The 13,842-nt window shown below is 41.4% G+C and overlaps 1 protein-coding gene across 6 annotated transcripts in view; it reads left to right on the top strand.

Moving 5' to 3' along the window:
• plekha5 (pleckstrin homology domain containing, family A member 5) overlaps positions 1–13,842 on the top strand; it is a 410,437-nt gene that overhangs the window by 356,696 nt on the left and 39,899 nt on the right. For 5 of the 6 annotated variants that reach the window (XM_041202944.1, XM_041202941.1, XM_041202945.1 and 2 more), the window contains 5 exons: positions 8,185–8,265; positions 8,367–8,516; positions 9,056–9,157; positions 9,458–9,572; positions 13,515–13,570. In XM_041202944.1, coding sequence (XP_041058878.1) covers positions 8,185–8,265; positions 8,367–8,516; positions 9,056–9,157; positions 9,458–9,572; positions 13,515–13,570 — 504 coding nt within the window. Of the gene's footprint in view, positions 1–8,184; positions 8,266–8,366; positions 8,517–9,055; positions 9,158–9,457; positions 9,573–13,514; positions 13,571–13,842 lie in introns of those variants that run through there. The other variant, XR_005944853.1, reaches the window with a different exon arrangement.

Below are 13,842 nucleotides of genomic sequence, written 5' to 3'. Positions count from 1 at the left end.
CTGTAACCTTTCAAAATTCTTTCAACACAGGAACTGTTTGTTTAAACTGGAAAATTGTGCATGCCACTCCGCTTTTTAAGAAAGGCGAGAGAATAATGAACCAGTGAGCTTTACATTTGTTGTCAGGAAATTGCTAGAACCTATAATTAATGACAGGATGACTGATCACCTTGAAATTTTCCACCTGATCAGAGAGACCTAGTGTGGATTTGTAAAGAGATAGGTCATGACTGACAAATCTGATTGGGTTTTTTGAAGAGTTGACTGAGGTGGTGGACAAGGCAATGTCTCTCCATGTTATTTATTTGGACTTCCAGAAGGCATTTTATAAAGTCCTTCATAAGAGACTCTTAGCCAAAGTTGACGCTCATGGTATTGCTGAGTGGAAAGAGACAGAAAGTAGGGATAATGGACAGGTGCTCTGATTGGCAGGATGTGTCAACTGATGTCCCACAAGGATCTGTGTTGGGGCTTCAACTATTCATTAATGACTTAGATGATGGGATAGAAAGCCATATATCCAAATTTGGCCAATGACACAAAGGTAGGCAGCATTGTGAGCAATGTAGATGGAAGAGTAAAATTACAAAGAGATATTGATAGATTAAGTGAATGGGCAAAATTATAGCAAATGGATTTCAGTGCAAGAAAATGTGATGTGTTGTAGTTTTCCTTGACAAACCACCAGGAGACTCAGGTACAGGTTTCAATCTTTTATTATTCAAGCGTACGCAGGGAGAGACTGCCTTGGGCAGTCCAAGACCGTACTCTAGAAGTTTACATGTGTTCACGCCTTATATACACCTTTGGTCACGTACACGAATTCTAATCTTGTCAATTTACAATCACATGCTTCTCCTGTCTAAGTTAATTGTTTCCCGTGTGTAAAAACATCAAGCATTGTTCTCATCCATGCTGAGCTGCCATATCTTGCTGATTGTGCTGTCTAGGCCACATCGATTTCAACACCCACTTCCTGGCCTTGCCCTCTGCCCTACTATTTTTTTTCTTCGCTCATGGGATGTAGATGTCGCTAGCTCAGCCAGCATTTGTTGCCCATCGTCAATTGCCCTTGTTCAGAGGGCATTTTTAAGAGTCAACCACATTGCTGTAGGTCTGGAGTCACATGTAGACCAGACCAGGTAAGGATGGCAGATTTCCTTCCCTAATGTACATCAGTGAACCAGATGGTTTTTTTAATGACAACCGGCAATGGTTTCACAGTCACCAATAGACTTTTTTTAATTAAAGATTTTTTTTTTGGATTCAAATTCCACCATCTGCCGTGGTGAGATTTGAACCCGGGTCCCCAGAGGATTGCTGGGTTTCTGGATTACCAGTCCAGTGACAAGTCTATTATGCCTCTGCCTCCCCATTATCCTGTCTAAAGCACATCGGCTACTCAGCAGTTCCGCTTTTTCAGCTTATGTCCTGCTTTTGCTAAAACGCTTTTTTGCTTCGAGTTTAACCCTTTCATGAGGTCATCCACTTTGAGCCTAAAAAGGATAGAGCAGAGTATTCCCTAAATGCTAAAAAGCTAGAAACAGTGGTGGGCCAAAGAAAATTAAAATGTCATGAACAGTCAGCACCAGATTTATTAGACTGATATCTTAACTCCAAGCTATGAGGAGAAGTTTAACAAACTAGGGTTATATTCTCTGAAATTTAGGTAGTTAAGGATTAATTGTCCCTAACAGCACTCTGGGTATACCCACACCACATGGACTGCAGCAGTTCAAGAAGGCAGCTCACCACCACCTTCTCAAGGGCAACTAGGGTTGGGCAATAAATGCTGGCCCAGCCAGCGAAGCCCACATGCCATGAATGAATTTTAAAAATTTGATTGACATTTTCAAGATATTAAAGAAAACAAATAGGGTAGACTAAAAGAAACTATTTCTGCTAGTTGGGTAGCAAAGAGCTAAGGGTTAGGGCTGACAACCCTCCAGAATTAGCCTGGAGTCTCCAGAAATTGAAGATCAATCTCCAGGGTACTGCTGTGTACAACTCTGGAGAAAAATCACTGGGACATTAAAGAGAATTTTTGTTGTCATTTTCTTTGGGTATTTCTCTTTACCAAATATAAAAATATTGGAAATGTATCCTGGCTTGGTGTGGAGGTGGGTGGGGAGGCTGTGTGTGGTAGGGGGGTGGTGGAAAGGCTGTTTGACTGACAGTCAAGCATCATCCATTTGGGTAATGAATCTTTTTGCTTTCCAATTGGCATAGGAAGGCAGTGTGTCATGAGGATGGATGTGTTGGCCGACTAATGGCTGGAGTGTGGGAGAAAGTCATGTGATGAAACCTCCAGGAATACATTTAATCACATTAGGCAACCCTACTAGTGGGCATAGTCTAAAAATTAGAGTCAGATCTTTCAGGATTGAAATTAGGAAACACCTCATTCAAAGGATAGAAGCTTGGAACTCTTCTTGATCAATTGTTAATTTTAAAACTGAGATTGACAGATTTTTGAAACACTAACCACAGGTATTAAGTGATATGGGGCAAAGGCCCATATGAAGTTAGCTTGCAGACTGACCATGATCTCATTGAATGGCAAAACAGGCTTGAGGAACTGAATAGCCTATTCCTGAACCTATAAAGGAGCCATCGACAATGGGCAGGCTCCAGTAGATTGGAACTAGCCTAATGTGCTACCCATGTTCTGATGTGCAATAAAGCAGACACAAGCAATTGCAGACTCATTAATGCTTTCTTCAGTTCCATGTAAAATAAATGAAATAATCACCCAGTGTAAACCTGAAAATTATCTTTGTAATAACTTAATAAACTGCAGTCCTAGGCTTGCCTTCTGCATTATTTCCTGCTTTATTTCCTAGGCTACGATCTTTCCGCTACTGCATGCATGTGACATTCCCATTCTCTTTAATTCTGCTTTTTTTTCCCCCGGGGTGGCTTGCTCCCATTGCAATTTCAGTGGAAATCTTCATCAGTTGCATTTCCATTACCTCCAGCTTAACCTTAAAAGCAAATAAATGTAATTTAATTAAGGAAAAGGCATTGGGAAATTGTATCTTAATGCTGAATCAAGAAAAAACATACAAATGAGGGGTTGTGATGCTGGGAAGAGGAAGAGAAATCACTGAATGAGTCATAGAGAAAAGTAAGTATGGCAAGAGAAAAGTTATGCAAGAGTATAGTAAGGGTGACCTAAAAAGTGAGAGTTTTGCAGAAAGATAAGAATTGGAGTGGGGGAGAAGCAGTTGCAAGAAGGTAAACTTCGTAATTATTTTCCTCCAGAAGCATTTTCCGAGGAAACCACTGTTACTTTGACAGAGATAAAGGCCCCAATATCTATGGAAAAGGAGTGGGGGTGGCTGCCAGCAACTGAAAATACAGGAAACTCAGAAGTCTTTCCAAATTTAGCTAGCAGTAGGACTCCATGATTTCTTTTTCCATCACCCCCTTGCAGCCAACCAAATTGAGAGGCTGGACCACTGTAGGGTGGAAAGTCCTCTGCTAGATGACTGCAGCCACATTGTAGAGAGGAGGGAGCTTCAGGGGTAAAATGAAGAGATCGATTTCAGGAGAGAAAGATTGACAGGTCACAGGGTGGGAGAGATTGTCAGATCATGAGGAGGAAGGGAAGATTGATAGCTTCCTTTGTAAGCAAGATCGAGAGTCCCGCATGGTATGTTGCCTGCCCAGTGCCAGGGTGAGGGGCATCTCTGACCGGCTTGAAAGGATACTGGAGAGAGAGGGGGAGGATCCAGTTGTTATGGGCCACATCGGAACAATAACATAGGTAAGACTAGGAAAGAGGACCTGTTTGGGGATTATCAAGAACTAGGAACTAAATTAAAGAACAGGTCCTCAAAGGTTATAATCTCCGGATTACTACCCAAGCCACGTGCAAATTGGCATAGGAATGCAAGAATAAGGGAAGTAAACATGTGGCTAAAGGAGTGGTGCGGGAAAGAGAGGTTCCATTTTGTGGGACACTGGCATCAGTATTGGAACAGGAGGGATCTGTACCATTGGGACGGTTTCCACCTGAACCGATCTGGGACCAATGTTCTAGCGAAAAGGGTAAATAGGGTGGTCAACAGGACTTTAAACTAGAAAGTGGGGGGGTGGGGAGGGAAGGGTAAAACTCCAAGAAGTATGACTAATGGGAAACAAAGCAGCAGGTTAGCATGTGGAGGGGGTGGATTCAACTTCATGAAAAATTATGAAAAAACTGAAAAGAAAGGAGAGCCCAGGAGAGGCTATTAAAGTCTCCAGAACACAAAATAGGACAAGAGTGTTTGGAAAGGGCTAGGAATCTAACTTAAAGCACATCAGATAAAGGGAAGACAATGAGAAAGGGGATGGACCACTGTAGGGTGGAAATACAGGACTGAAGTTGTTGTATCTGAATGCACACAGTGTACGAAATAAGGTAAATGAGCTTGTGGCGCAGATTGAAATTGGCAGGTATGATGTGGTGGGCATCATGGAGACATGGTTGCAAGGGGATCAGGACTGGGAGCTAAATATCCAAGGATATACATCCTATCGAAAAGATAAGCAGGTTGGCAGAGGGGGTGGGGTTGCTTTGTTAGTAAGAAATGAACTTAAATCGATAGCAACAAATGGTGTAGGGTCAGATGATGTAGAATCTGTGTGGGTACAGTTGAGGAACCACAAAGGTAAATAAACCATAATGGGAGTTATGTACAGGCCTCCAAACAGTAGTCAGGATGTGGGGCACAAGATACACCAGGAGATAGAAAAGGCGTGTAAGAAAGGCAAGGTTACAGTGATCATGGGGGATTTCAATATGCAGGTAGACTGGGAAAATCAGGTTGGTAGTGGATCCCAAGAAAAGGAATTTGTGGAGTGTCTACGAGATGGCTTTTTGGAGTAGCTTGTGGTGGAACCCACTAGGGAACAGGCAATTCTAGACAAAAACAGAATTACCTGGAAAAACTCAGCAGGTCTGGCAGCATCGGCGGAGAAGAAAAGAATTGACGTTTCGAGTCCTCATGACCCTTCAACAGAACTTGCGTTCGAGTCCAAGAAAGAGTTGAAACTCTTTCTTGGACTCGAACGCAAGTTCTGTTGAAGGGTCATGAGGACTCGAAACGTCAACTCTTTTCTTCTCCGCCGATGCTGCCAGACCTGCTGAGTTTTTCCAGGTAATTCTGTTTTTGTTTTGGATTTCCAGCATCCGCAGTTTTTTTGTTCTTAGGCAATTCTAGATTTAGTGATGTGTAATGAGGCAGATTTGATAAGGGAGCTTAAGGTGAAGGAACCCTTAAGAGGAAGTGACCATAATATGATAGAACTTATCCTTCAATTTGAGAGGAAAAAGCTGGAATCAGATGTAACGGTATTACAGTTGAATAAAAGCAACTATAGAGGCATGAGGGAGGAGCTGGCCAGAATTGACTGGGAGATGAGCCTAGCAGGAAAGACAGTGGAACAGCAATGGCAGGAGTTTCTGGGAGTAATTTGGGAGACACAGAAAAAATTCACCCCTAGGAAGAAGAAGCATACTAAAGGGGGGGCGAGGCAACCATGGCTGACAAGGGAAGTCAGGGACAGCATAAAAGTTAAAGAGATAGCATACAATGCGGCAAACAACAGTGGGAAACCAGGAGATTGGGAAGCCTACAAAGACCAACAGAGGACAACTAAAGAAATAAGGAGGGAGAAGGTTAACTATGAGGGTAAACTAGCCAGCACTGTAAAAGAAGATTGCAAGATGTTTTTTAGATATATAAAGGGTAAGTGAGAGGCAAAAGTGGGCATTGGGCCACTGGAAAATGACACTGGAGTAGTAGTAGTAGTGGGGAACAAAGAAATGGCGGAGGAACTGAATAGGTACTTTGCGTCAATCTTCACACTGGAAGACACGAGTAACATCCCCAAAATTCAAGAGAGTCAGGGGGCAGAGGTGAGTATGATGGCCATTACCAAGGAGAAGGTGCTAGGAAAACTGAAAGGTCTGAAGGTGGATAAATCACCTGGACCAGATGGATTACACCCCAGAGTTCTGAAGGAGATAGCTGAAGAGATAGTGGAGGCATTAGTGGTGATCTTTCAGAAATCACTGGAGTCAGGGAGGGTCCCTGAGAACTGGAAAACTGCTAATGTAACCCCCTGTTTAAGAAGGGAGTGAGGCAAAAGATGGGAAATTACAGGCCGATTAGCCTGACCTCGGTCATTGGTAAGATTTTAGAGTCCATTATTAAAGATGAGATTTCAGAATACTTGGAAGTGCATGGTAAAATCGGGCAAAGTCAGCATGGTTTCATCAAGGGGAGGTCATGCCTGACAAATCTGTTAGAAATCTTTGAGGAGGTAACGAGTAGGTTAGACAAAGGAGAGCCACTGGATGTTATCTACTTGGACTTCTAGAAGGCCTTTGACAAAGTGCCGCACAGGAGGCTGCTCAGTAAGATAAGAGCCCATGGTGTTAGAGGCAAGGTACTAGCATGATAGAAGATTGGCTGTCTGGCAGGAGGGAGAAAGTGGGGATAAGGGTGTCCTTCTCAGGATGGCGGCTGGTGACTAGTGGAGTTCCGCAGGGGTCAGTGTTGAGACCACAACTTTTCACTTTATACATTAATGATCTAGATGAAGGAACTGAGGGCATCCTGGCTAAGTTTGCAGATGACACAAAGATAGGTGGAGGGACAGGTAGTATTGAGGAGGCGAGGAGGCTGCAGAAGGATTTGGACACAGGTTAGGAGAATGGGCAAAGAAGTGGCAAATGGAATACAACGTGGGGAAGTGTAAGGTCATGCACTTTGGTAGGAAGAATAGAGGCATAGACTATTTTCTAAATGGGGAGAGAATTCAGAAATTTGGAATGCAAAGGGACTTGGGAGTCCTAGTCCAGGATTCTCTTAAGGTTAACTTGCAGGTAGTTAGGAAGGCAAATGCAATGTTGGCATTTATTTCAAGAGGACTAGAATATAAAAGCAGGGATTTGCTGCTGAGGCTTTATAAGGCTTTGGTCAGACCACATTTAGAATATTGTGAGCAATTTTGGGCCCGGATCTCAGGAAAGATGTGCTGGCCCCGGAGAGGGTCCAGAGGAGGTTCACGAGAATGATCCCAGGAATGAAAGGCTTAACATATGAGGAACGTTTGAGAACTCTGGATCTATACTCAATGGAATTGAGAAGGATGACGGGAATCTGATTGAAACTTACAGAATACTGAAAGGTCTGGATAGAGTGGCCGTGGGGAAGATGTTTCCATTAATAGGAGAGACTAGGATCCGAGGGCACAGCCTCAGAGTAAAGGGAAGACCTTTTAGATGAGAGATGAGGAGAAACTTCTTTAGCCAGAGTGTGGTGAATCTATGGAATTCATTGCCACAGAATGCTATGGAGGCCAGGTCATTGAGTGTATTTAAGACCAAGATAGATAGGTTCTTGATTGGTAAGGGGATCAAAGGTTACAGGGAGAAGGTGGGAGAATGGGGTTGAGAAACTTATCAGCCATGGTTGAATGGTGGAGCACTCGATGGGCCGAATGGCCTAATTTCTGCTCCTATATCTTATGGTCTTATTGCGATAGCTTTCCTTGGGAATGCCAGAGGGCAGCACTGTTGCTCTTCCTGTTCCACAAGCAGTGCTGAAAAAACACTTATCCACTAAATCTGACAGTTTTGGGCCTACGCTTAGCTACTGGGTTTCTTGAACCCTGGGAAACCTAATCTACAACCATTAATTCCAAATGCTTGCTAAAATCAGAGGCATGCAGTTTCATTAACTTATCTATCCCACCTCTTGAGGACAGGTTGTTTGCTCACCCCAGTTAAACAAGAAGTACGTGCATTTGTGGCAGATGGGTTCTCCCCCCCCCCCCAAAAAAAGTGTTTGCCTGCTAAAACATAAATACTATTTTGGAAACGTTTTTGTTCTTGAACTGGTTTGTTAATAAGATTTTTCGTACTGTGATGCTGAAGGAGAGAGCTTGTGAACTTAATTTTAATTTGCTTCATCTTTGTTAAAATGTGAGATTACTACTTTCCCAAGCAAGGAATGTTAGTTTGCTTTGATTGAGAGTTGTTCTGCAAATTTTATAAGAAATAGCTGCTTATAGTGATATTTTTCTTGATGTATGTGCTCAGCATCTGCTGAGCCTGAAAAAATGTTTAAAATCATTGTGCTACTCTGGAAGGGTGTTTGCCCTTTATTTTGTCCATCTTTGTAATTTTAGGGTAAACTGAGCCAGCTGTGCGAGCAGGATAAGGTTGTTCGTGAACAAGAGGAGAAACTGCAACAGCTACACAAGGAGAAAGTAAGAAATCATGATCAAATTACTTAAGTTTTAACAGAATCTATATATCCAGTGAATATATTGCATTCAATAAATACTATGTACTGCTTTGTCTTTTGTAGCATACACTTGAACAAGCTTTACTGGCTGCAAGTCAGGAGATTGAAATGAACGCAGAAAACCCTACTGTAGTGCAAAGTGTAGCCTTACAGAGAGACGTCTTACAAAACGGATTGCTCAGCACTTGCCGGGAGGTATCAAGAGCCACTGCAGTAAGTTCCATTATGCTCTTAATTATTGCTATTATGGTCCAAAGGCCAGGTCTGCTTTAGTTTGCAGTTACTTACCCAATGTTCTTTAACATGTTAATCTCCCAGGTAAACTGTCAATGAACATTTTTGCATGGGAGATGGTAAATACTTGAGAGGTTTTTTTCTGATTTTATGTAAAACTTGCACACCAATGTGCTGCTCCACAGAGCTGTCTAGTGCAAGCTTAAGCCTTCACAGCTTCTTCATCATGCTGTATCATTGACTGGAAGACACTGAGCATAACATTCTATTCCCAAAGGAAGGGGGATGGGTTTAGGGAGAGAAACTGAAGTTGTTGCCACAGTCAGCTCTTGCACCCCACCTGGTGGCTAACCTGATTACCAGAAAATAGTGGCCTTGGTTACAAGTTCTGTACCCACTTCAGCTTGGTGTGCAGCATGTGGGGTTAATTCTAAGAATGGAAATTATTGTGCATTTTTAAAGAATTTTATAAAGAAAGAATTAAATCTGCTATTTAACTATGTTACCTTGTGATTTAGGAACTGGAAAGGACATGGAAAGAGTATGACAAATTAGAGTATGACGTAACTCTGGCAAGAAACCATTTACAAGAACAACTGGACAGATGTGATGAAGTTCAGGTACTGGCTACATTTGACCAAATGGACCTGATGCCTGGGCATGTTTGTACTCAGAACAAAATAATCCTTTCCCACCAAATATATACCCACTGGCATAATGATAGGCGCATCATGTTTGCCATAACTTCCTTATTTTATCCATTTTGACAGACCTACTGTATTATTTGCTCGCATACAGTATGCCCAAACAGACACTATTGTCTGACACATGATTGGAAGGCATATGTAAAATTTTGTTTTTCTTTTAATGTGATGCACACCAGTACTACTTGTCAGAACGATCTTTATTTTTCTCTCAAGGTCGAGTTGATTGGTCAACAACGCCCTCAGATTCAAAAGGAGCTCTGGAGAATTGATGATGTTATAGAAGGGCTCACCAAAAGCAAACAGCAAAGAATGACTTCTGGGAGCATTGGTAAGAGAAGCTAACTCTATTTTGGGACAGGACCTCAAGGATTTTTTTCCAGAAATATACTTTATTCATAAAATTTGTAAAAATACATCACAAAACTTTTCAACATGAAAATTACAGAAAGTGCCTTAAAGTTTGACTTATCTCCACACAGTATGTTCCACTCTTGGGTGTCTCTATACAAGTGTAATTCTTTTGATATTTTCAATATACCTTCCAGGTCAGGCATACAGCCTGGGGTCAAAACATCTCAAAATAACAAATTACAAAAAGTGCAATCAAATTCAACTTTTCTGCATGCAATGTGTTTCTCTTGGAGGTGCCTCAATGTAATTTCAGTAATTTTGTATTCACATTCAGTGTTAGGCATACAGCCCAAGGGGTTCTACAAATTTTGTAACCCCTTGGTGTACTATGGCTGAAAGGTCTCAGACAGCGACCTTCCCCCATTGCGCCTCTGCAGTGGCTGCCTCAAGCTTTAGTGCGTCCTTCAGGTTGTAGTCCTGGACTTTGGAATGTGCCAATCTGCAACACTCAGTTGAGGACAGCTCCTTACACAGAAAGACCAACAAGTTTCTGGCAGATCAAAGAACATTTTTTATCAGTTGATGATTTTCCGGCCGTAGTTGATATTTGTCTCGGGGTGCGTCCCTGGGAGCAGCTTGCAGAGCACAGAGCCTTGGGTCACAGAGCTGCTCAGAATGAACCTCGATAAAAACCACTGTGGCTTTCCAAGACCTGCTTTGCAAAGGCATGTTCCAGAAGGAGGTTGACAGTCACTTCCCCACCTTGAGGGCAATGTGCAGAGGGGGTGAGACTCTGGGAGTGTAGCAAGGAACTGACAGGGATGGCCTTTCTCACCACCAGCCAAGCTACATCCTGGTGCTTGTTAGAAAGTTCTGACGATGAAGCATTCTGCCAAATGACTTTGACAGTCTGCTCAGGGAACCATCTTTTCCCTCACAGACTTGAAGACATTATGTGCAGACCACTGTCTGATGGACTTGTGGGCAAAGGTGTTTTTCTGCAGAACTTCAAATAATAGAACGGGAGCCGTCTTGTCTTGGTTTCTAGTAGAAGTAACTAGTGCAGTGTCATTGTATTTTCTTCTCCACTACCAACCTCCACCCCACAGTGAATGTGTTTATGTTTCAATATATCTATGAAAAGTGCAGCTTGTGGATTACATTATGAAGTCTTAAACTGCAGCATTTGAGTTTGCTTTGAACTGATAAAGTGAAGTTAAGTCTCAGTTAACAGGGGGAGGTGGTGGCATAGTGGTATTGTCATTGACTATTATTCCAGAGACCCAGGGTAATGCTCTGGGGACCACAGCAGATGGTGAAATTTGATTTCAATAAAAATCTGGAATTATAAGTCTGATGACCATGAAACCATTGCCGATTGTTGTAAAAGCTCACCTGGAGCAGTCCTTACCTGGTCTGTGACTCCAGACCCAAGGCAATGTGGTTGACAAGGGCATTTAGGCAATAAATGACACCCACGTCCCATGAATGAATAAAAAAAAGTTCCTTTCTAGTTCTGTTGGTGTTATAGGTTAGAATGATAGGTAGGAAGCAGTTTGCCATGTACACTAAGAAAAATGTACACTACGAAAGAAAGGGTCAACATTGCAAAACAAAAGCAGGCCATTCACCCAACAGATCTATGCCAGTATTTATACTCAAGACCGTCCTCCCACTCTTCTTCATCTAACCTGATCAGCGTATCATTTTCTTTCTTTCTCACTCATGTGGTTATCTAGCTTCCCCTTAATTGCTGTGTGGTAACAAATTCCACTTTACAGTCACACATTAGGTATAGAAGTTCCTCCTCCTTTTCCCATTAGATTTATTAGTGACTGTCTTATATTAATGGCCCCTAGTTCTGGATGCCCCCACAAGTGGAAATGTTTTCCCTATCAAACTTTTCCATAATCTTAAAGATCTTGAACAAGCTACTCTCAGTCATCTCTTCTGGAGCTGCCGACTGTTCAACCTTTAATCTCAGGTGTAACCTCTCAGTTCTGATATAATTCTAGTAAATCCTTTTTGTAGCTTCTCCAGTGACTCTGTTCTTCTTTAAAATATATATATAATTGATGTATAAATGCAAGTTTTGGTTTTGTTTTTGTTTTTATAAAATGGAGATCTGAACTATTCCAGTACTTCAATTGTGGTCTAACAAAAGTTCGATACAAGTTTAACACAACTTCTCTGCTTTTCAATCCTGTCCTTCTAGATAAGAACCCTTGGGCTTTGTTTACTCTTTTGTAACCTTATTAAACCTGTGTCATTACTTTTGGTAATTTGTGTATCCATCCCCCAGATCCCTTTGTTTCTATGCTCATTTGGACACTTACTTTCCAAGGAATATATGCCCTTTTTATTCTTCCTATCAAAATGTACCACCTCACACTTATCTATGTTGTAGTTAATTTGCCAATTGCCTGCCTACTCTTCAAGTTTATTAAATAATTGTCGTGGTCCACCTCTGTTAGTTACATTTTCCAATTTGATATTGTCCACAGACCTTAAAATTATGTACCTAATTCCCAAATCTAAGTTGTTCATGTAAATTGTGAACAACTGTGATCCCAGCACAAAAACTCCCCACCCTTTGCCTATCTAAGTATTTACCTTTAATCCCATACACTCTGCTTTGTAGCCAACTTGCTATCCATTCTGCTACTTGTTCTCCGATTCCATATGTTCTGACCTTAGTCATAAGTTTACTATGCATTACCTTAACGTAGACTTCTTGAAAATAAATTTGGAAATTTACCCACTAAATATTTGGTCCGTTTTGACTAGCATCCACATGTACACTTTTTGTTTCCCAATTTCAACAGCACCTTCCTATTAGCTGTCTGCTGTGACACTTACTGGTCTCTTCCCCTATTCCACACAGCCGCTTATAACTTTAATCATAGATGATTTAAATACTTTTTCTGTTATATCCTGCTGTGCATTGCCTGTGATTTTAAATCAGCTGCAGCTTGGATTAAAGTTGGGAGTTCTATACCCCTGTTCTGGAGGAGTGAAGTGGAGCAGAGTAGCAGTTAGTGGGAGTGCATTAGTGTGGTGCTACTGCTGGGTCCACTGTCATTAGAAAAATTGCTCCACAACAAAGGAATCCTGAGGCAACAAATTATTTGCATGTTATAGAGAAAGAGCGAGCCCCTGCTACTTGTTTTAGGGCAGTGACATACATTTCCAGTCTAGCACTCAAGTTTGTGTATTCTTTTTTAAAGGACCCTATTTGAAACAAAATGGATTTCTGCAGCACCTTCACAAACTGTATAATTATATAAAACAGCTCCTTTGGTAGTATCAGCTATTTAGTCCATCAAAGCCCACTCAATTCACCTATCCTTGTATTTAACTCCAAAGCTAATGCCTTTGATTCATTGCTTGGCAGATATTTCAAATGTTTCTTCCCCCACCCCCACCCCCTCTCCCCCCTTCAGTGAAGAAGCTTTTTGCCCATATGTCTGTCCATTCACCCAGACTAGTTCTCATTGAATTCTGCTGGCCCTCCTGACTTTTCTTGAAGCAATCTTTCAGGCCCATTTTATCTATGCCATTTAATGCTTGTTATACCTATTGATGTCCACTCTTTCCGCTAACTAAAGCTTAACCCTCTCTGAACCTTTCTCCTGGCTCACATTGAGGATCATTCTTGTCATTACTCTGCATGGAAAATAAAGAGGAAAACGAATAGTGTTTGCTCATCTCTATCCTTTATATCTAATTATATAAAAGTCAGGGGGCACCCTTTGGACATAATTGTTTAAGTAATCTTTTGAAAACAACATTTTCCAGAATAGCACATCATGTAGAATCCAAAAATAAGATTAGTTTCTACTAGCATATTTTACAAGGATTTGATTCAAAATTCTGTGGCTACAAAGCATCTAATTTTAATTTTTGCTTCTGTTCTTAGGTGCTGCTGGGCCACAGTCTGGAACTGTTTCTACATTAAGGTGTAATCGGCAGGAGGTAAGCAACAGTTCTCGGTCACTGGTTAACAAGGTTAACTTTTGAATACAATCTGTAGTTGAATACAAGTTCAGACAGTCTCTTCAGACAGTTAATATCTGATATTTCAGTGTATAGATTAGAAAGATATCTTCATTTGGTAACTGTTTTACTTGTCAGGGAGCATTTACTTTTTAGTGCTGTGCTTTAAAGATGGAAAAGCATAAATAGAGAAAATAGTCATCACTCATTCATCTTTTTGTAGTTAGTATTCTTTATTTCTGATTATTCAA

Source organism: Carcharodon carcharias, chromosome 13 (assembly GCF_017639515.1).
Source record: "Carcharodon carcharias isolate sCarCar2 chromosome 13, sCarCar2.pri, whole genome shotgun sequence".
Lineage (NCBI taxonomy): Eukaryota > Metazoa > Chordata > Chondrichthyes > Lamniformes > Lamnidae > Carcharodon > Carcharodon carcharias.
This window is presented reverse-complemented; position numbering and strand designations above follow the sequence as displayed.